The 15,940-nt window shown below is 37.4% G+C and overlaps 1 protein-coding gene across 1 annotated transcript in view; it reads right to left on the reverse strand.

The window, feature by feature from the left end:
- The window catches only part of RYR3 (ryanodine receptor 3), a 420,504-nt gene that overhangs the window by 59,951 nt on the left and 344,613 nt on the right, over positions 1-15,940 (reverse strand). Inside the window, exons 78-85 of the mRNA XM_078391770.1 lie at positions 15,223-15,282; positions 10,602-10,701; positions 6,383-6,462; positions 6,042-6,118; positions 5,055-5,128; positions 4,796-4,813; positions 4,241-4,321; positions 3,686-3,774 (exon numbers count right to left, since the gene is read on the reverse strand). Of these exons, the coding sequence (XP_078247896.1) occupies positions 3,686-3,774; positions 4,241-4,321; positions 4,796-4,813; positions 5,055-5,128; positions 6,042-6,118; positions 6,383-6,462; positions 10,602-10,701; positions 15,223-15,282 (579 nt within the window). The remainder of the gene's footprint in view (positions 1-3,685; positions 3,775-4,240; positions 4,322-4,795; positions 4,814-5,054; positions 5,129-6,041; positions 6,119-6,382; positions 6,463-10,601; positions 10,702-15,222; positions 15,283-15,940) is intronic.

Genomic DNA, 15,940 nt, shown 5'->3' on the forward strand with positions numbered 1-15,940 from the left:
CCAATTCAGAAGGTTGACTGGCCAACCCATCAGGGCTAAGAAATATTACTAATGTAAATGTTCAGCCTGGTTCAAGGCCAAACGATAAATGAGGTGTAATATTTATTTTGACAGAACTACCTTCCATTAAACTAGAATGTAAGTTTTAAATATTAAGACAAAATGTATGGGTTACATTTGTATTTAAAATAGAACTTTACTTTTCCTGCAGGATAAGATTAGTACCAAAACACTTGGTAAAAATCTGATATTAATGTAAATCTTAATATACAAATCATAAAAAATATACAAATTATATCAAAGAAAGACTCTGAGTGGATCCACATAGCTGATCCTCTTTAAAAGGTAGTTTGGTTGCCCATTAAGATAAATTCTTCCTACTTCCCTTTTATTTCAGGATTACTCTTCCTTGCTTGATTTTTTTTTTGGCAGCCTTGATTCTTTCAGATCTGTTATCCTCATCTGTTCCATTGTCTTGGGCATGCCCTGTTCCCCTGGGGGCGTGTACAATTAGAACTCCTCATATATCAGCTGTGATGTCAGCTTTGGAAGTATTTTTCCCAGCACAACTGACTTATTGTTGATTTTAGCAACTCATTGTTAGTCCCTCTCCCCCTCTCTCCAACTTCTTGCCATGATCTGAAAGCTTTGCTGGAACCCAGATGATACTTTTTGTGTGAAATAAGAATATAAGTGTTACAGATAGTTCAACTAAAATCTAGATAACCTTTTAGACTTATGTTTGCCAACTCCCTCTATACCAGGTTGATACTGTTCTAAACTTTCCCCCTCATTCTTCATCTTGAATTTGAAAATGTGATTTTGTCACCAGTCTAATTATTCACAGGAAGGCCAAACACTGACATCTGTCAAGAAAGAAATACATCACCCCCCTTGAAATACATTTACCAGCAAACTTAAGTTGACTGTTTTGGCTTTGGCTCATTTAACTGCTCTGTAGAAGTTGCTGATATGAATAACTGAAATTGTTGATACTAATAATCAAAATTAAATGAGGGATGATGGGGCAATTTGCTTCAAAACCTCTCATAATATTTATCAGATTGCTATGTTAGATTGACATTCAGAGACCCAAAATGACTGCTATCTAGCACAAATTGCATGGACAGGCAACTTAAGGCCCAACATTATTGAAATTTATAACGTCATAGGTTTTTTTATGCAGGATACTTTGTTAACATCAGATATAATATCAAATGTACCAAATGATGTCCTAATGATGTACTGGTTCCTCAGTGACATGTGCTATCAGTGTTACAGTATTTGATAATGGTCTGCCTTTTAAAATTTAATTATCATATAACTCTGACTGTGAATGTTTGCACTCCCCTTTGTACCTCACCTGTTACATGCATTGTTGATCTAGTTTGGAAAGCAGCATGAAGGAATAACACATTTTAATTTTTTCATCAATAATATAGTACTACAACATTAGTTCAAGCTTTTCTTTCCATTAAGATTAGCCTCAAAGATAATATGCAATGGCCAGATTCCTTCTGGTGATTTACACAAATATGAATGAAAATGTGTAAGTCATCATTGCAATGCTATTTACATTCCTGGTCTTGTCCCTATTTGTATAAGAACCAAACAATTAGGAATGCAACTGGCACCTTGTTAATTAGTGGCAACTCACTGCTGCAACTTTTGTGATTTCACCTACACAAGCACAGATTGGCAGTAAGATTCCAGCCATCTTACTTTATACAGTATGCACTAAAAATAATAGAATAATGTCCTCAAACTGCAAAATATCTAGAACATCATTGTTGTTGCTTAGTCATTTAGTCGTGTATGACTCTTCGTGACCCCATGGACCAGAGCAAGCCAGGCCCTCCTGTCTTCATCATTACTATACATTAAGTAAATAATAAGATTTGTAAAAGGCTTTTAGAGTTAGCTACCTGAATTTGGCATGAAAAGTTGATTATGTCAACAGAAGACAAAGGAGACTGGAAAAAGTGCTCCAGAATGCTACAATGAAAAAAAGATCTGTAGACATCCTCCTAACTTTTATGGCACTTGGTCTTCTCAGCAGAAGATCCACTAGCCTAGAAACTCTTTCAATTATGATTCAGGATCTGGTCATGGTGGCGGTTCATTTACTGTTGATTCAACTTAACTTGTCACTGGATAAATGTTATATATAACCTCTGTGGAATGTTCAGATCATCCTGAGCTAGAGATATGAAGAATTCTTATCAAATTCACTGTTCTCATAAATTTAGGCTATCTTGACTAAAGACACCTTGATGAGGAATTTTGAAGTCTTGCTTCTCATCTCAAGGCAAGGGCAGAACAAATGCAATGTATTCCTGTCAGGTTTTTCATAATCAGTTCAAACTGTGTCCACACAAAACTAGTATCATAATTAAATCAAAACATAAACCAAGCACAGAATGACTGGCCAATAGTTTAAAAAGATGCCAACTAGCCTTCTGATGCTTTTAATCCTTTTCTATTGCCATTTCGCATGCTTTGCACTGTTTGCATTAGAATGCTATTTCAATGTGCTAAAACATCCAAAATATCCAGAATAGCAGTAGTAAACTATGCAATGATGCATTATAGTGCTATTTGCATAATTGCCTTTAATTTAAGCAAAAAAGGCTGGTTCTTGTTCTCTTCTGTTGTCTACTCTCACAAAATAGCTTGGCCTCTCACAGAGTAGTGGAATAATTTTGTACTTCCATGTCCTCAGATGTAAGGACAAGACTAATGAGGACTTACACCCCTTCAGTGAACCGCTCGCAGACCACTGCTTCCTAATCAACTTTCAGGAATATTTGCATTACCTTTCCTCAGCTGGGAAATAACAAACCACATTGCCAGTTTATTAGTTTATCTTTCTTACTCTTTGGAATCATTTAAAAATGACAGCATTAGTTTAGAATCTCCTCAGTGGCCCCATTCACAATGCCATAACCAAACCTCAAGGAGTCTGTTATATATTGGTTTTGCCCTAATAACAAGTTTCCTCTATGGGATTCAGTTGGAAAACACCGGTACCATTTTTGTATACTAAACAAATAATATTGCAGCCTGTTTATTCACCAGCTTCATTCCACTGGCTCCCTTATGCCTCCTATATCCCAGTGCAAGTACGAATATACTGAATGTTCACTCCTAGTGTGGAAATATGTGTACTCCTCCAGATGGTCTTGGAAGGATCTCCAAGTCCCATCATCTCCCTACTTTGGCTATGCTGGAAGTTACTGTCTAACAACAAGGCCACAAGTTTCCCAAGTCTGCTTTAGACCCAAGTCTAATTTAATACTTGGAAGCAGGACAAAAAAAGGAGGACCAAAATGTGAGAGCATGATTCAGTTGTAATTTTGAAGTATCTGTATATCATGCCTTGCTTGTGGATATGAGTCACTCACCACACTCCTCCAAGTGCTGAATTTTGAGACAAATCCTGTCCAAACAGACAACCAAGTTGGTTACAGGAAAATCCTTAAGATACAAGTAAAACAGTCAACAATAAAATAAAAGCTGCAAAATGTAACAGGGAGGTACAAGAGCACACAGTATCAATGAAGCTCTAAGAAGAGGGTAAAATCATAAGAGTGATGAAAGCCAAAGGCTTACAGCTATACAGAGATTCCTCAAAATAAGAAATGAAGCAATGGAATGAAATAATAAAAAATACTCTTCATCTTACCTGAAGACGCAAGAGATAATCAACTGTGCTGATAATAATATTCACTGTTGTGGTATTGCCCATCTGAGTTCGTAGATAGTTCTGAAAATCTGAAAGATAAATTAATTAAAGTGGTAAGTAAATGAAAAATATAAAGTATTCAGAAATATATCCATAATTGTGTTCATAAAGAAAATAAAAATTAGAGTCACTCAAATGCATTCAGAGGAATATTATATTTTAACTGTTGGTAGTGAAAAATATTACTACACTGTGCCTAATGTAACTATAAATTTTCTTAAGTGAGAACTGTAAGGAATTATATTTGTATATCATCTTGCATATCTTATTCTATCAGTTATACACAGTTCACAAAATATCAGCTCGATTTCTAGTTGAGAAGCCTGTACATAAAAACTTTTAGAGAATTCTGAGATATCATTTCATCTGAGAAACTAATTAATTTTATTATTAAAGATCTAAAAATCAATTTATATTGGAAAAACATTGAATTATTTAATCTCTCAAAAAATTTAAATAAAAGTAAATTGCTGAAACGTATTGCAGCCCACTTACCATTGTTATGACCTTCACACAGCAGTTGTAAAAATCTAAAGAGATCTTTAGTAAACTCATCATTCTGTAGTACTTTCTCACCTTGAAAATATACAGTACAATGAATTATGCAACCATCAGTCGCTTTTAAAACATGCAGAACATAGACTCTTCCAACAGCATCCTCCAAACTAAGTGATTTTAAATTTTAAAAAAGCAAATACTGTAAGCAAATTTACAGTACTTTTAAAAATAAATGTACTGGGAAGAATGATAAAAAGAAACTACAAAACAGAAAAAAAGCAAAACCAAAAAATTAAGCACTCCAAAGCATTAATGATCAAAACTACAGGACTAAAGGTCTAATAGGAAATGGTTAGTCATTATCAAATCATGCCTTAGATATGAAAGACACTTCTTTAATTAGACATCAAATTGTTTCTCCAGGCTCAACACGTAACTGGCTGCAGACCATGAAACTAAACCTAAAAGATGTCTAGAAAGATGCAATTAAAGAAGATTTCTTTCTGTATTTGCAACACACAATAGCATCAAAAGCTGTAAACCCAAACATACCACGCTCACGTACGATGACTGTGGATTAAAGAAAAATAATAAATAAACAGGATAAGCAAGTTGTAAGTTACATAATAGCTTTTCTTTAACTATTTCTTTTGGAAACTTAAAAAAAAACTGAACAGCTTTTTGCTACATAATTTTAACAAGCCTATCAGTTTAAAAACCCTTGAGGATCTGAAAATGTTGGTATCAAAATAAAAAGAATGAAATGCAAACTTTATGTATATAGAAAGAAGTATTGTATTAATGTACTTACGTGTTCCTTCCTCAGTAACCATTCCAAGGCCTTCTGCTTTATTTTGTCTCTCAAAGGCATTCAAGTCAAGAACACTTTTAACAAACAAACAAAAAGACAATTGAGAAAGTACTGCTGAAACTAATAGCAACAGAGAGACCTTGAACTGTTTGCACTCAGCTACAACAACACATTCAAACCGTAACAGCGAGTAGTATTGGTTTATAAAGGATAAAAATTAAAGTTGGAAATTTAGCTCCACCAAAGTCTGTGGTAAACATTCCTCTAATTTTTCAAAAGTGACCAGATGGTGCAACAGTACTTGCACTGGTGTCAAATCCAGTTGCTGCTTTAAAGAGGACCACCAGGATCCACTGGTGTAGTTCCATTGCTTTCCCCAGAACTGGCAGTCCTTCATTTCCTCCTGCAATGGCCTGTAACACCTTTAAAAACTGCTACAAAGGCCTAGGAAACATGGAACAGAGACTGTGTGCCAGAGGCGGCTGTAGTAGCAGGGGAAACATAAGAGAGTCCCAGTTCTATTGGCAAATGGTGTTCAGTACACTACTGGACCTTGGTTTTAAAGAGATCCCCAATGTTCTATAGAGGCACCTCCAGAAGAAAATGTAGGTGTATGCCCACACACCTGGCTTGGTGACTGAAAATATAACCCTCTCGAAAATAAATAAATAAAAATTTTAAAAGTTAGAAATGTAAAGTAAGGATGTTATGGTATACAGTAACATGTAGGTCACATTATGCCAAATCCATACTGGATAAAACTTACTTTTTGAGACCGATGGACCAAACTAGATCAGTTCTTGGAATTGTGCCTATTTTAATTATTTTGGCCTTATTCTGAATTTGCTCTGACTTTCTCAGCCCAGCCTCAGTCCAAGACCTTCCACTGGTTGTGAAAGATTACATGGACAGAAGAGGTATCCAACCTGCATGTGTAAAGATGCACTGAGGTACAGTTAAAAGTATCACACTAGTTTGGGTCTTTACCTGCAAGACTGCATTAAGCCAGAGAGAGACTGAAAAAATCCAGCATCTTTTTTCTCCTTCAGATAGTCCAACATTTTCTGGGGGGGAAATTGAAGAAAGCTTGCATTGAAACAAGCTGTCGTTTTTTCTAACAATACTGGTCAAGATTTTTTTCTTCAATGGCACTAGTAAATTGTGCTATTATTTGACTTATGTTCAAAAAACCCAGGTTTCCTTCATTATTCACTCCTGCATGACTGCATTAAGACATATATAATTTTCTCTTAAGTTATGAATATCTTTAAAAGTATTAACTGTAACTAAGACACATGTAAAGGTATAGAACTCAAAAATATGGTTACCTGTTGGACAACGGGGTTACCTCCATTTAAAATAGCAATGCCAAGTTTCAAAGTTTCAACTACCATGGGCCCCATTTCCCCTGCAAATAAAACAATATAATTAATCTATAATCTATATTCTCAAAGGCTTTCACAGCTGGGATCTGATGGCTGTTGTGGGTTTTTCAGGCTCTTTGGTTGTGTTCTGAAGGTTGTTCTTTCTGACGTTTTGCCAGTCTCTGTGGCCGGCATCTTCAGAGGACTGGAGTAGGAACTCACTCCATGCTCCATACATGGAGCAGAGTTCCTACTCTCTGAAGATGCCGGCCACAGAGACTGGCGAAACGTCAGGAAGAACAACCTTCAGAACACGGCCAAAGAACCCGAAAAACCCACAACAACAATCTATAATCCAGATGTATCAAATGTGTGTTGGAAATGTGAAGCACATGTGGGAAGCTATTATCATATGTGGTGGTCATATAGAGTAGCGAAACAGTATTGGAAAAGAGTACATGCTGTGTTGCAACAAATATTGCTTTGTAAGGTGCCATTAACCCCAGAACTGTTTCTATTGAGTATGATACCAGATAACATAGATAAGACAAAGGAGTATATAGCTATATACATAGTCACTGCAGCTAGAATTCTTTATGCCAAAAACTGGAAAAGTCTGACGGTACCGAAACAAGAAGATCTTATAGAGAAGATATGGGAAACAGCGGAAATGGACATTTTATCAGAAGTAAGAAAAGACTCCTTGGAAAAAACCTTGAGGTTAGGAAAGTGTGACGGCAAGAGGAGAAGGGGACGACAGAGGATGAGATGGCTGGACAGTGTCTGCGAAGCTACCAACATGAATTTGACACAACTCCGGGAGGCAGTGGAAGATAGGAGGGCCTGGCGTGCTCTGGTCCATGGGTCACGAAGAGTCGGACACGACTAAACGAAAACGAAATGAAGGACTGTCCTTTACAAAAGGCAACTGAAAGATGGGACTTATTCTATAAATGGATAGTTGATAGACAACGTATGAAGAGCATACATTGAAATGAGAATTAGAATCTGGAAGGTAGAAAATAGTAAAAAGAGTAATTTGAAATTTTGATATGGCAATATGTATAGAATGGATGTTAGTATGATATTGTTTCTCCTCTTCCCTCTGAACCTCAATTCCCTTTTTCCTTTTTGTCACCCCTTGTTAAAAATATTTTTTTTTAAAAAAATCTATAATCTATTTAATTGATATGTAAAACCATCTGTAAGCTATACTTTACTGTATATCCCAAGCTGCTGTTTAAATTTTCCCAAGTGTAAAAGCAATGCAGTGTGTGTGTGAAGCCACCATTTATTTATTTATTTATTTGTTCCATTTATATACTACCCTTCTAGTGACACATCACTAGTCTGGGTGATTTACAGCAAGAAAACCAATATCTTGCACCCCACACCCACCCAAAAGACTAAACAATTCCCACAAAAACCACAGTGGCAACAGCTGTAAAAGTAATATATGCAATTAAAAGGTAAGACAACAGACAATAAATCAGCAGGTTTCCCTCAAGAGGAGGATATCTTAAAGGTCTCTTTTAAAAGCACAGATTTCACAAGCTTTCTTATCATAAGGAGCAAGGGAGCCTGGCAAACATCTACAGTATAGGTAAGGCATTTCAAAACCTTGCAACTACCATATTTCCTAATTCTTGTTTTTTTGGAACTCCCTTGAGGTAGCCACCCATAGCAAGAAAGTCAAAATTTCAAAGTAGACACACACACTTCTTGTGGTATATTTTAAATTGTCTCTTGGGCTGTAAAAAGTTCTTCGTATTTATAGCTTAATTTGCTCTTCAATCAATCAGTCAACCAGCCACTCAATTAATGGAACAGAGTACCTTCTGCCTTCTTAGAAGTATGCTGTTTTTTTCTCTCTCCACTCTCAAAGAAGGACAGAGGTCTCCATCATTAAAGGACATTGAGGGCATGAACTGGCACATAAAACCACAGAGGTTTTTATGGTTATCTGTTCTGACCTGCTCAAGGTAGCATTCAAAAACTTGAAAGGTGTCTCATATCAACATCCAGCCAATGTACTGTTATTTTAATTGCTTTACCCTTTATTAGAAGTGATTAGCTCTTCTCATAAGACTGCAGATAGTTGATTAGAACAAAAGCCTCATACCAATGGAAGAGAGTTGAGTTCTATGGCATACTTGTGATAAACAATGGGGACTGAGATTGTGATTAGTGCTGTAAGAGTAAAAGAGTCAGTGCCACTAAGACTTGTTGCACTTAGGTGATTCTATTAAGGAACCAGAATCCATTTTCCTGGCTGCGACCCTATTCTTAAACGGAAATTTCATGCTCTTAGCCATTTTTGCTGGAGAAGCCTTTGCCATCAAAAGGTAGCTTTCTATCTTTGATCTGGTATCCATAGATGCTCCTGAAGAATGGACACAAATATATCTGTGAAGATATAGAGCTCTAGAAAAAAAATTGTAGCCTATTCCAAAATGTGGCATAATGCATTAATTTGTTGGTAGGTCAGACTGTGCACCTTTAAAAAAAAACACAGGGCTGCTATAGTTCTGGGATCCTCAAACAGGTGGTGGGTAAACACTTCCACTGTTTCCCAGAGGAATTGTGGAAGCACAGCTACCACTTCTTGGTAATTGCCTTTATGAACAACAAGAGCTGTGAGGAGTAGAACCTGTTGCCCATTATGAATATGAACTAGGACAGAACATGATTTTTGCCATCACTTAATGCAGTGATTGGTGATCTCCACAGTCCGGAGACTGCATACATTCATCTCTGGGTCTTGTGGGGGGGACACCTCTGCTCTGGAAAGCTTCAGGCTCCAAGAGCTTTGGCCTTCATCTTCAATGAGTCATCTACATTATCTGACTGATACAGGAATGAAAATCCCTGTAAGGAAAGATGAGTAACATCCTCTACAAAAGGTATCAGCAGTGATGGAGACAGAAGTGATGAAGGATCAGTATCATTCTTAGAAAATTGAGATAGAAATTAAACTGGCACATTCAATTCCTTCCGGCAGTTAATTTATTTATTTATTTATTTATTTTATTTAATTTATATGCCGCCCACTCTACCCAAAGGTCTCTGGGCAGCTTACAACAATTAAAATTCAACACAATTAAATAGCCAAGTGGGATAAAGTGGCTCACAGTAAAGGTAAAGGTAAAGGTTCCCCTTGACAATTTTTGTCCAGTCGTGTTCGACTCTAGGGGGCGGTGCTCATCCCCGTTTCCAGGCCATAGAGCCAGCTTTTGTCGGAAGACAATCTTCCGTGGTCACATGGCCAGTGCAACTTAGACACGGAATGCTGTTACCTTCCCACTGAAGTGGTCCCTAGTTATCTACTTGCATTTGCATGCTTTCGAACCGCTAGGTTGGCGGGAGCTGGGACAAGCGACGGGAGCTCACTCCGTCACGTGGATTCGATCTTACGACTGCTTGGTCTTCTGACCTTGCAGCACAGGCTTCTGCAGTTTAGTCCGCAGCGCCACCACGTCCCTACACAGTAAGTAAATTTAAAAACACAATAAATCACACATTAAATAGCGATTAAACTATAATAATAATTAAAAATACATTAAGTAATTTAAAACATTTAAAACTTTAAAAGTAAACTTAGCTAAAAACCAGCATCCAGGGACTCAGTTATGGTTGCTAAAAGAAAGAGTAAAAGAAAGAACCCAAAGAAATTTGAAAGGGTGCTGAGAATGAGTTAGGAAAATGGAAATCTCTTTAACTGAGGTATAAAATACTTGGAAATTTGGAAGACGCATGGGTTAGATTCAAGCAAGAATTAAAGATTTCAAATGGAACCTCCATTTTTATTTGTTTTTTACTAGTTATACACAGCGAAGTTCCCTGAGATGCTACTCATCTCGTAGTTAAAAGAAAATTGACTGGAAAATGGAAGCCATTCCTTCCTGAAAATCCACATGGATGGAGGGAAGGACATTCCGGCCCCCCCCCCCCCGCATCTCTAGTCTTGCCTTAGGAGTTACCTGAATGAAACTGCACAGCTGCAGAATCTGTATGTTGGGCTGCACAGAGACAAAGAAGGAGACCATATTTATAAAATTGTAATGCCTGTTTAGTGAGTGACTGGTGCCATTTCTGAGCCTTGAGGTAGGACAGTAATAAGTCCAAAGAAAGAAATGTATAAACGTTTATCAGAAAAAGTTATGAAGTTTTTACAGATCCTTACCTTTACTGGCACTAATCATCTGTAGTACCATTTCAGCAGCTCCACGTTCATGGAGTCGAGATTGTTGATACAGAGTTTTCTGCTTTTCCATTTCTTTTTCCTGAGTACAGCAACATATTGATATAAGTATGCTTGTTTCCTACACACAGAAGGATATTAGCACCAAAAGCTGATTGAGATATACTAAAATATACAACTTGTCATTTGAAACAATCACGGTGCCAGAGGACTGGAGGATAGCACATGTCAAGCCAATCTTTAAAAAGGAATGGAGGGGGGAACCTGAGAAACCACAGACCAGTTAGCCTAACATCTGTTCCAGGGAAGATGGTGGAAAGCCTAATCCAAGATAAAATCATGAAACACATAGAAGAATAAGCCTTGCTGATGGAAAATCAGCATGGGTTCTGTAAGGGTAAGTCTTGCCTCACAAACCTTTCAGAATTATTTGAAAAGGTCAACAGGCATATGGAATCAGGTGAACCAGTGGATATTGTCTATCTGGGTTTTCGGAAGGCGTTTAACACAGTCCCTCACCAAAAGCTGCTAAGAAAACTCCACAGTCAGGGGATAAGAGGGTAGATTCCCTGATGGATTGAGAATTGGTTGAGAACCAGGAAAAAGAGAGTAGGTGTCAATGGGCAATTTTCACAACGGAGAGAGGTGCAAAGCAGTGTGCCCAGGGATCTGTCCTGGGACCAGTGTTTTTCAACCTGTTCATAAATGACCTAGAGACAGGGATAAGCAGTGAGGTACCCAAGTTTGCAGATGATGCAAAACTTTTCCGGGTGGTGAAGACCAGAAGGGATTGTGAAGGGCTCCAGAAGGATCTCTCCAAATTGGGAGAATGGGCAGCAAAATAGCAAATGTGTTTCAATATAAGAAAATGTAAAGCAATGCACATTGGGGCAAAAGAAATCAAAACTTTATTTATCAGCTGATGAGTTCTGAGCTCCCTGATGGATCAGGAAAGAGATCTTGATGTGCTGGTGCACAGCTCGATGAAAGTGTCAACCCAGTGTGCGGTGGCAGTGAAGAAAGCCAATTCCATAATAGATATCATTAAAAAGGGGATTGAAAATAAAACAGGCAACATTATAATGCTATTAAACAAAACGCTGGTAAGGCCTAGAGTACTGTGTACAGCTCTGGTCACCACACCTCAAAAAAGCCATAGTGGAACTGGAAAAGGTGCAGAAAAGAGTAACTAAAATAATGACTAGCCTGGGGCACCTCCCTTATGAAGAAAGGCTACAGCATTTGGGGCTCTTTAGTCTAGAGAAAAGGCTCCTGAGGGGGGATATGATTGAGACACATAAGATTATGCAGGGGAAGGATAAAGTGGATAGAGGGAAGCTCTTTTCCCCCTATGGCAATACCACAACCAGGGGACATCCACTCAAACTGAGTGTTGGGAGAGTGAGAACAGACAAAATAATTCTTTACCCAGTGTGTTGTTAGTCTGTGGAACTCCTTGCCACAGGATGTGGTGATGGTATCTGGCCTAGATGCCTTTAAAAAGGGATTGGATAGATTTCTGGAAGAAAAGTCCATCACAGGTTACAAGCCATGATGGGGATGTATAATCTCCAGGCTTAAAAGGAAGGTACCTCAAAATGGCAGATGCAGGGGAGGGGTATCAGGAGACAGGTATCTAGTTGCCTTGTGTGCTCCCAGAGGCATCTGGTGGGGCCACTGTGAGATACAGGAAGCTGGACTAGATGGATGCTTGGCCTGATCCAGCAGGGCTTTTCTATGTTCTTATGAGATTTGTAGAATGGCTCAAATCCTCTTATCAATTTATGCTGGCATAGTATAAATAGAGTTATTTTTGGAGGCAAATTTCCTCAATTTACGAAATTGAGGAAATTTAAGAAATTACCTTAGACATCAGTTGCATACTGACTGAAATCCCGCTGCATAGAATAGTAGATTGCACTAAAGTAGGCCCATTTGAATAAACTGAGCTCCTCATCACATCTTAACTGATTCAAAGGGCCTATTCTACTATGCTAAGCAACAGGATTTCAGCCACTGAGTTGTATGTCTCAGCATGCAACTGATAATGCCTATGGTGATTTCTTTATTTGGGCAATTTGCCTCCAAAATGTATGCCATCTGCATAGCTATGCAAGAAGATTTTGGCCAATAAATTGGCTGTGAAACTGATTCACCCACTACCCCATTAAATCATAATTAATATAACTAAATTAGCTGAAAATTATGGTTTCTGTCTAATCCTCATCCTAGTGTAGCAACATCTGTGTTTATTTTTGTAATATATTTCAGTCAACATTTTTGTGTAATAAAGGTTCAATTGAAGTAACATAATGCATGGAATAAATGCTGTGAGATTAACACTCTGGATTTAGAAATAGTAACATCTTGTTTGAGGAATACAAGAGAGGGGAAAAATTCAGTGAAGAAAATGCAAGCTCAGAGGTAAAGATGGATGAAGCCTTATGCTGAATAAGAGGAACAGACCAAGGAGCTCTAATTGTGCCCAATAATAATATTCATAAATATATAAAAAGGAAAATAGGCCACAAATCATACAATCTCCAGTGCCTATATATGAATGCCAGGAGTTTGGAAAACAAAGAAGAAGAATTGGAAATTTTAGTTTAGGAGGGTAAATATTTCTGCACAGCAGAATGAATTTGGTTATCCCATTAAAAGCATCTGGATTAATATAACTGAGATGAAAAACAAAAGGAATCTGATAGTTGCAGTGTACTATAAAATGTCCAATAAAGAAGAAGATGAGGATAAAACCTTTGAAAAACAAATGGCAGGAATTTCAAAGAGCTACGATGTAGTAATAATGTAGAATATATGTTGGAAGGCAAATGCTGCCAAGCCTAACTCTTCTAATAAATTCCTGGCTTGTGTGGTTGCTAAAAGTTCTCCTACAAAAAGTGGAAGAAGAAACTAGAGGATTATCTATGCTGGACTTGATTCTAACTTATAGAGATGACTTGGTGAAATAAGTGACAGTAAGGAGAACTCTGGGGGCAAGTGACCATGTTATAGAGGAGTTCTTTATTTCAAAGTAAGAAAAAATGGAATGTTGCTCCATGTGTATGCTGAATTTTAGGAAAGCCAACTTTAATAACCTCAGAACAATGGTAAGTAAGTTCACATGGCAGAAGATCTTAACAAGAAAAGTAATCCAAGATGGGCAAGAGTTTTTTTTTAAAAAAGGAATTCTAATGGCACAACTATAAACAATTCCAGCAAGAAAGAAAGATGGATGACAGTAAAACAACAACAGTGTAGCTTCAAAAAAAGCTTCAAGGACATGAAAACAAAAAAGGATACATATAGGAAATAGAAGGAAGGACGGGCCACAGAGTAGGAGTACAGACAGGTAACAAAGAATCGCAGGGATGGCACTTGGAAGGCAAAGCTGAGAATGAGCTGATGTTAGCAAGAGATGCTAAAACTAACAAAAAAAATTCTTCAGGTATGTTCATAGCAAAAAACAGATAAAAGTAATAGTTGCTCAGCACTGGTTAATCCTCATCTTGGGTATCATGTCCAGTTCTGGAAACCACACTTCAAGAAGGATGCTGACAAACTGGTACAAGTTCAGTAGACAGCAACAAGGATGATCAGGGGACTGGAAACTAAGCCTTTTAAGAAAAGACAGAGCGAACTGGGCATGTTTAGTCGGACTTTGGTTGAATATTAGGAAATACTTTATAATTGTTAGAGGAGCAATACAATGGAACCAATTACTAGAGGTGGTGGTGAGCAATTTTAGAAGTAATCAAGAAAAATGTATTCTCGAAGGCTTTCATGTCCGAGATCCAATAGTTGTTGTAGGTTTTTTGGGCTGTTTGGTCGTGTTCTGGAGGTTTTTCTTCCTAATGTTTTGCCAGTTTCTGTGGCTGGCATCTTCAGAAGATAGGAGTTAGAACTCTGTCTGTGTTCCCGTCCCATGTTAGAACACAGACAGAGTTCTGTCCTCTGAAGATGTCGGCCACAGAGACTAGTGAAACGTTAGGAAGAAAAACCTCCAGAACATGGCCAATCAGTCCGAAAAACCTACAACAACCAATCAAGAGAAGGTTAGGCAAGTATCTGTCAGGTATACTTTGAATTGGATTCCTGCACTGAACAAGGGGCTGGACTTGATGACCTTATATGCCCATCAAACTCCATTATTTTATGACTGTATGAAAGCTGTGGAGAAAGATAAACTGCAGAGATAGGAAGAAAATCAGGCACTATATTTGCAAAAACTGAAAATGTATAATAAAATCTAGTTTCTCCTAAACTCGTTATGTTTTTATGTTGTAAGCTGCCTAGAGTGGTCAAAATGGCTAGATAGGTGGGATATAAATACAATAAATTAAAAAAATAAATACATAAAATATTTCATTTTATCTATTTAAAATATTTTTACCATGTCTTTCTCCTAAAAAGCACCGAAGGCAGCTAGATTGCTATATACAGTAATTGGATGAATAATATTCAAATTATTTGAGTGAAACCGCTAACTTCTCTCAACATAACTATTATCAATGTATCATCTTTACTAATTTGAAATAAAACATTACTTTAGTTCTATAAATTATGAGCACAAAAGTTTGTATCATTTTTAAAAACTGCTCACTTCAAATGTCTTCTCCTTTTCCTCTTCTTCATCAGCATCATCTACTCCACAATGACAGCTCTTTTCTCATTTGAAAGAAAAAGGATCAGATGAATTAAACATCAAAGTGACTTTTAAATCAATATCTAGAACAACAATGTGGACATTTTTCTGATCATCTTCATTTTTACACACTAACAACACAAAGCAAATTCATACATAAATACCCATTATATATATAGGTCATTTAAGCTTATTAACACACTCTCCCTTCCTTTGCCACATGCACATACACACAGGCTAACGCATACAGAGTTTTACACCCCTCCTTATTTTCAGGAGTACACCTATCCCATGTATGGAAAGATAACACAAATCGCTGGAATTTCTAACAAGTAGGTAAGAGGGGAACTATTTATTCAGAAAAGGAATTCAGGAGAGGAATTGCCTCACTCTCTGCCAATCCTTGCTAGAAATTCCAGAGAATGTTTCTTCTCTCACTCCACTAACTAGCCACAGGGTACTGTTTTTGTTGCTGTTATGTGCCATCAAGTCAGAACTGATTTATAGTTCATGAAGGTATAGGGGTTTCAAGGTAAGTGAGGTATTTAAGGAATGTTTTACCAGTTTGATACACACAGACACACACTGTGAGTTTCCATGGCAAAGTTGCAGAATTGAACCCAAGTTTCCTAGGTCCTAGTCTATTACTTTCTCCAAAACACCACACTGGGTACCT

Source organism: Pogona vitticeps, chromosome 1 (assembly GCF_051106095.1).
Source record: "Pogona vitticeps strain Pit_001003342236 chromosome 1, PviZW2.1, whole genome shotgun sequence".
Taxonomy (NCBI): Eukaryota; Metazoa; Chordata; class Lepidosauria; order Squamata; family Agamidae; genus Pogona; species Pogona vitticeps.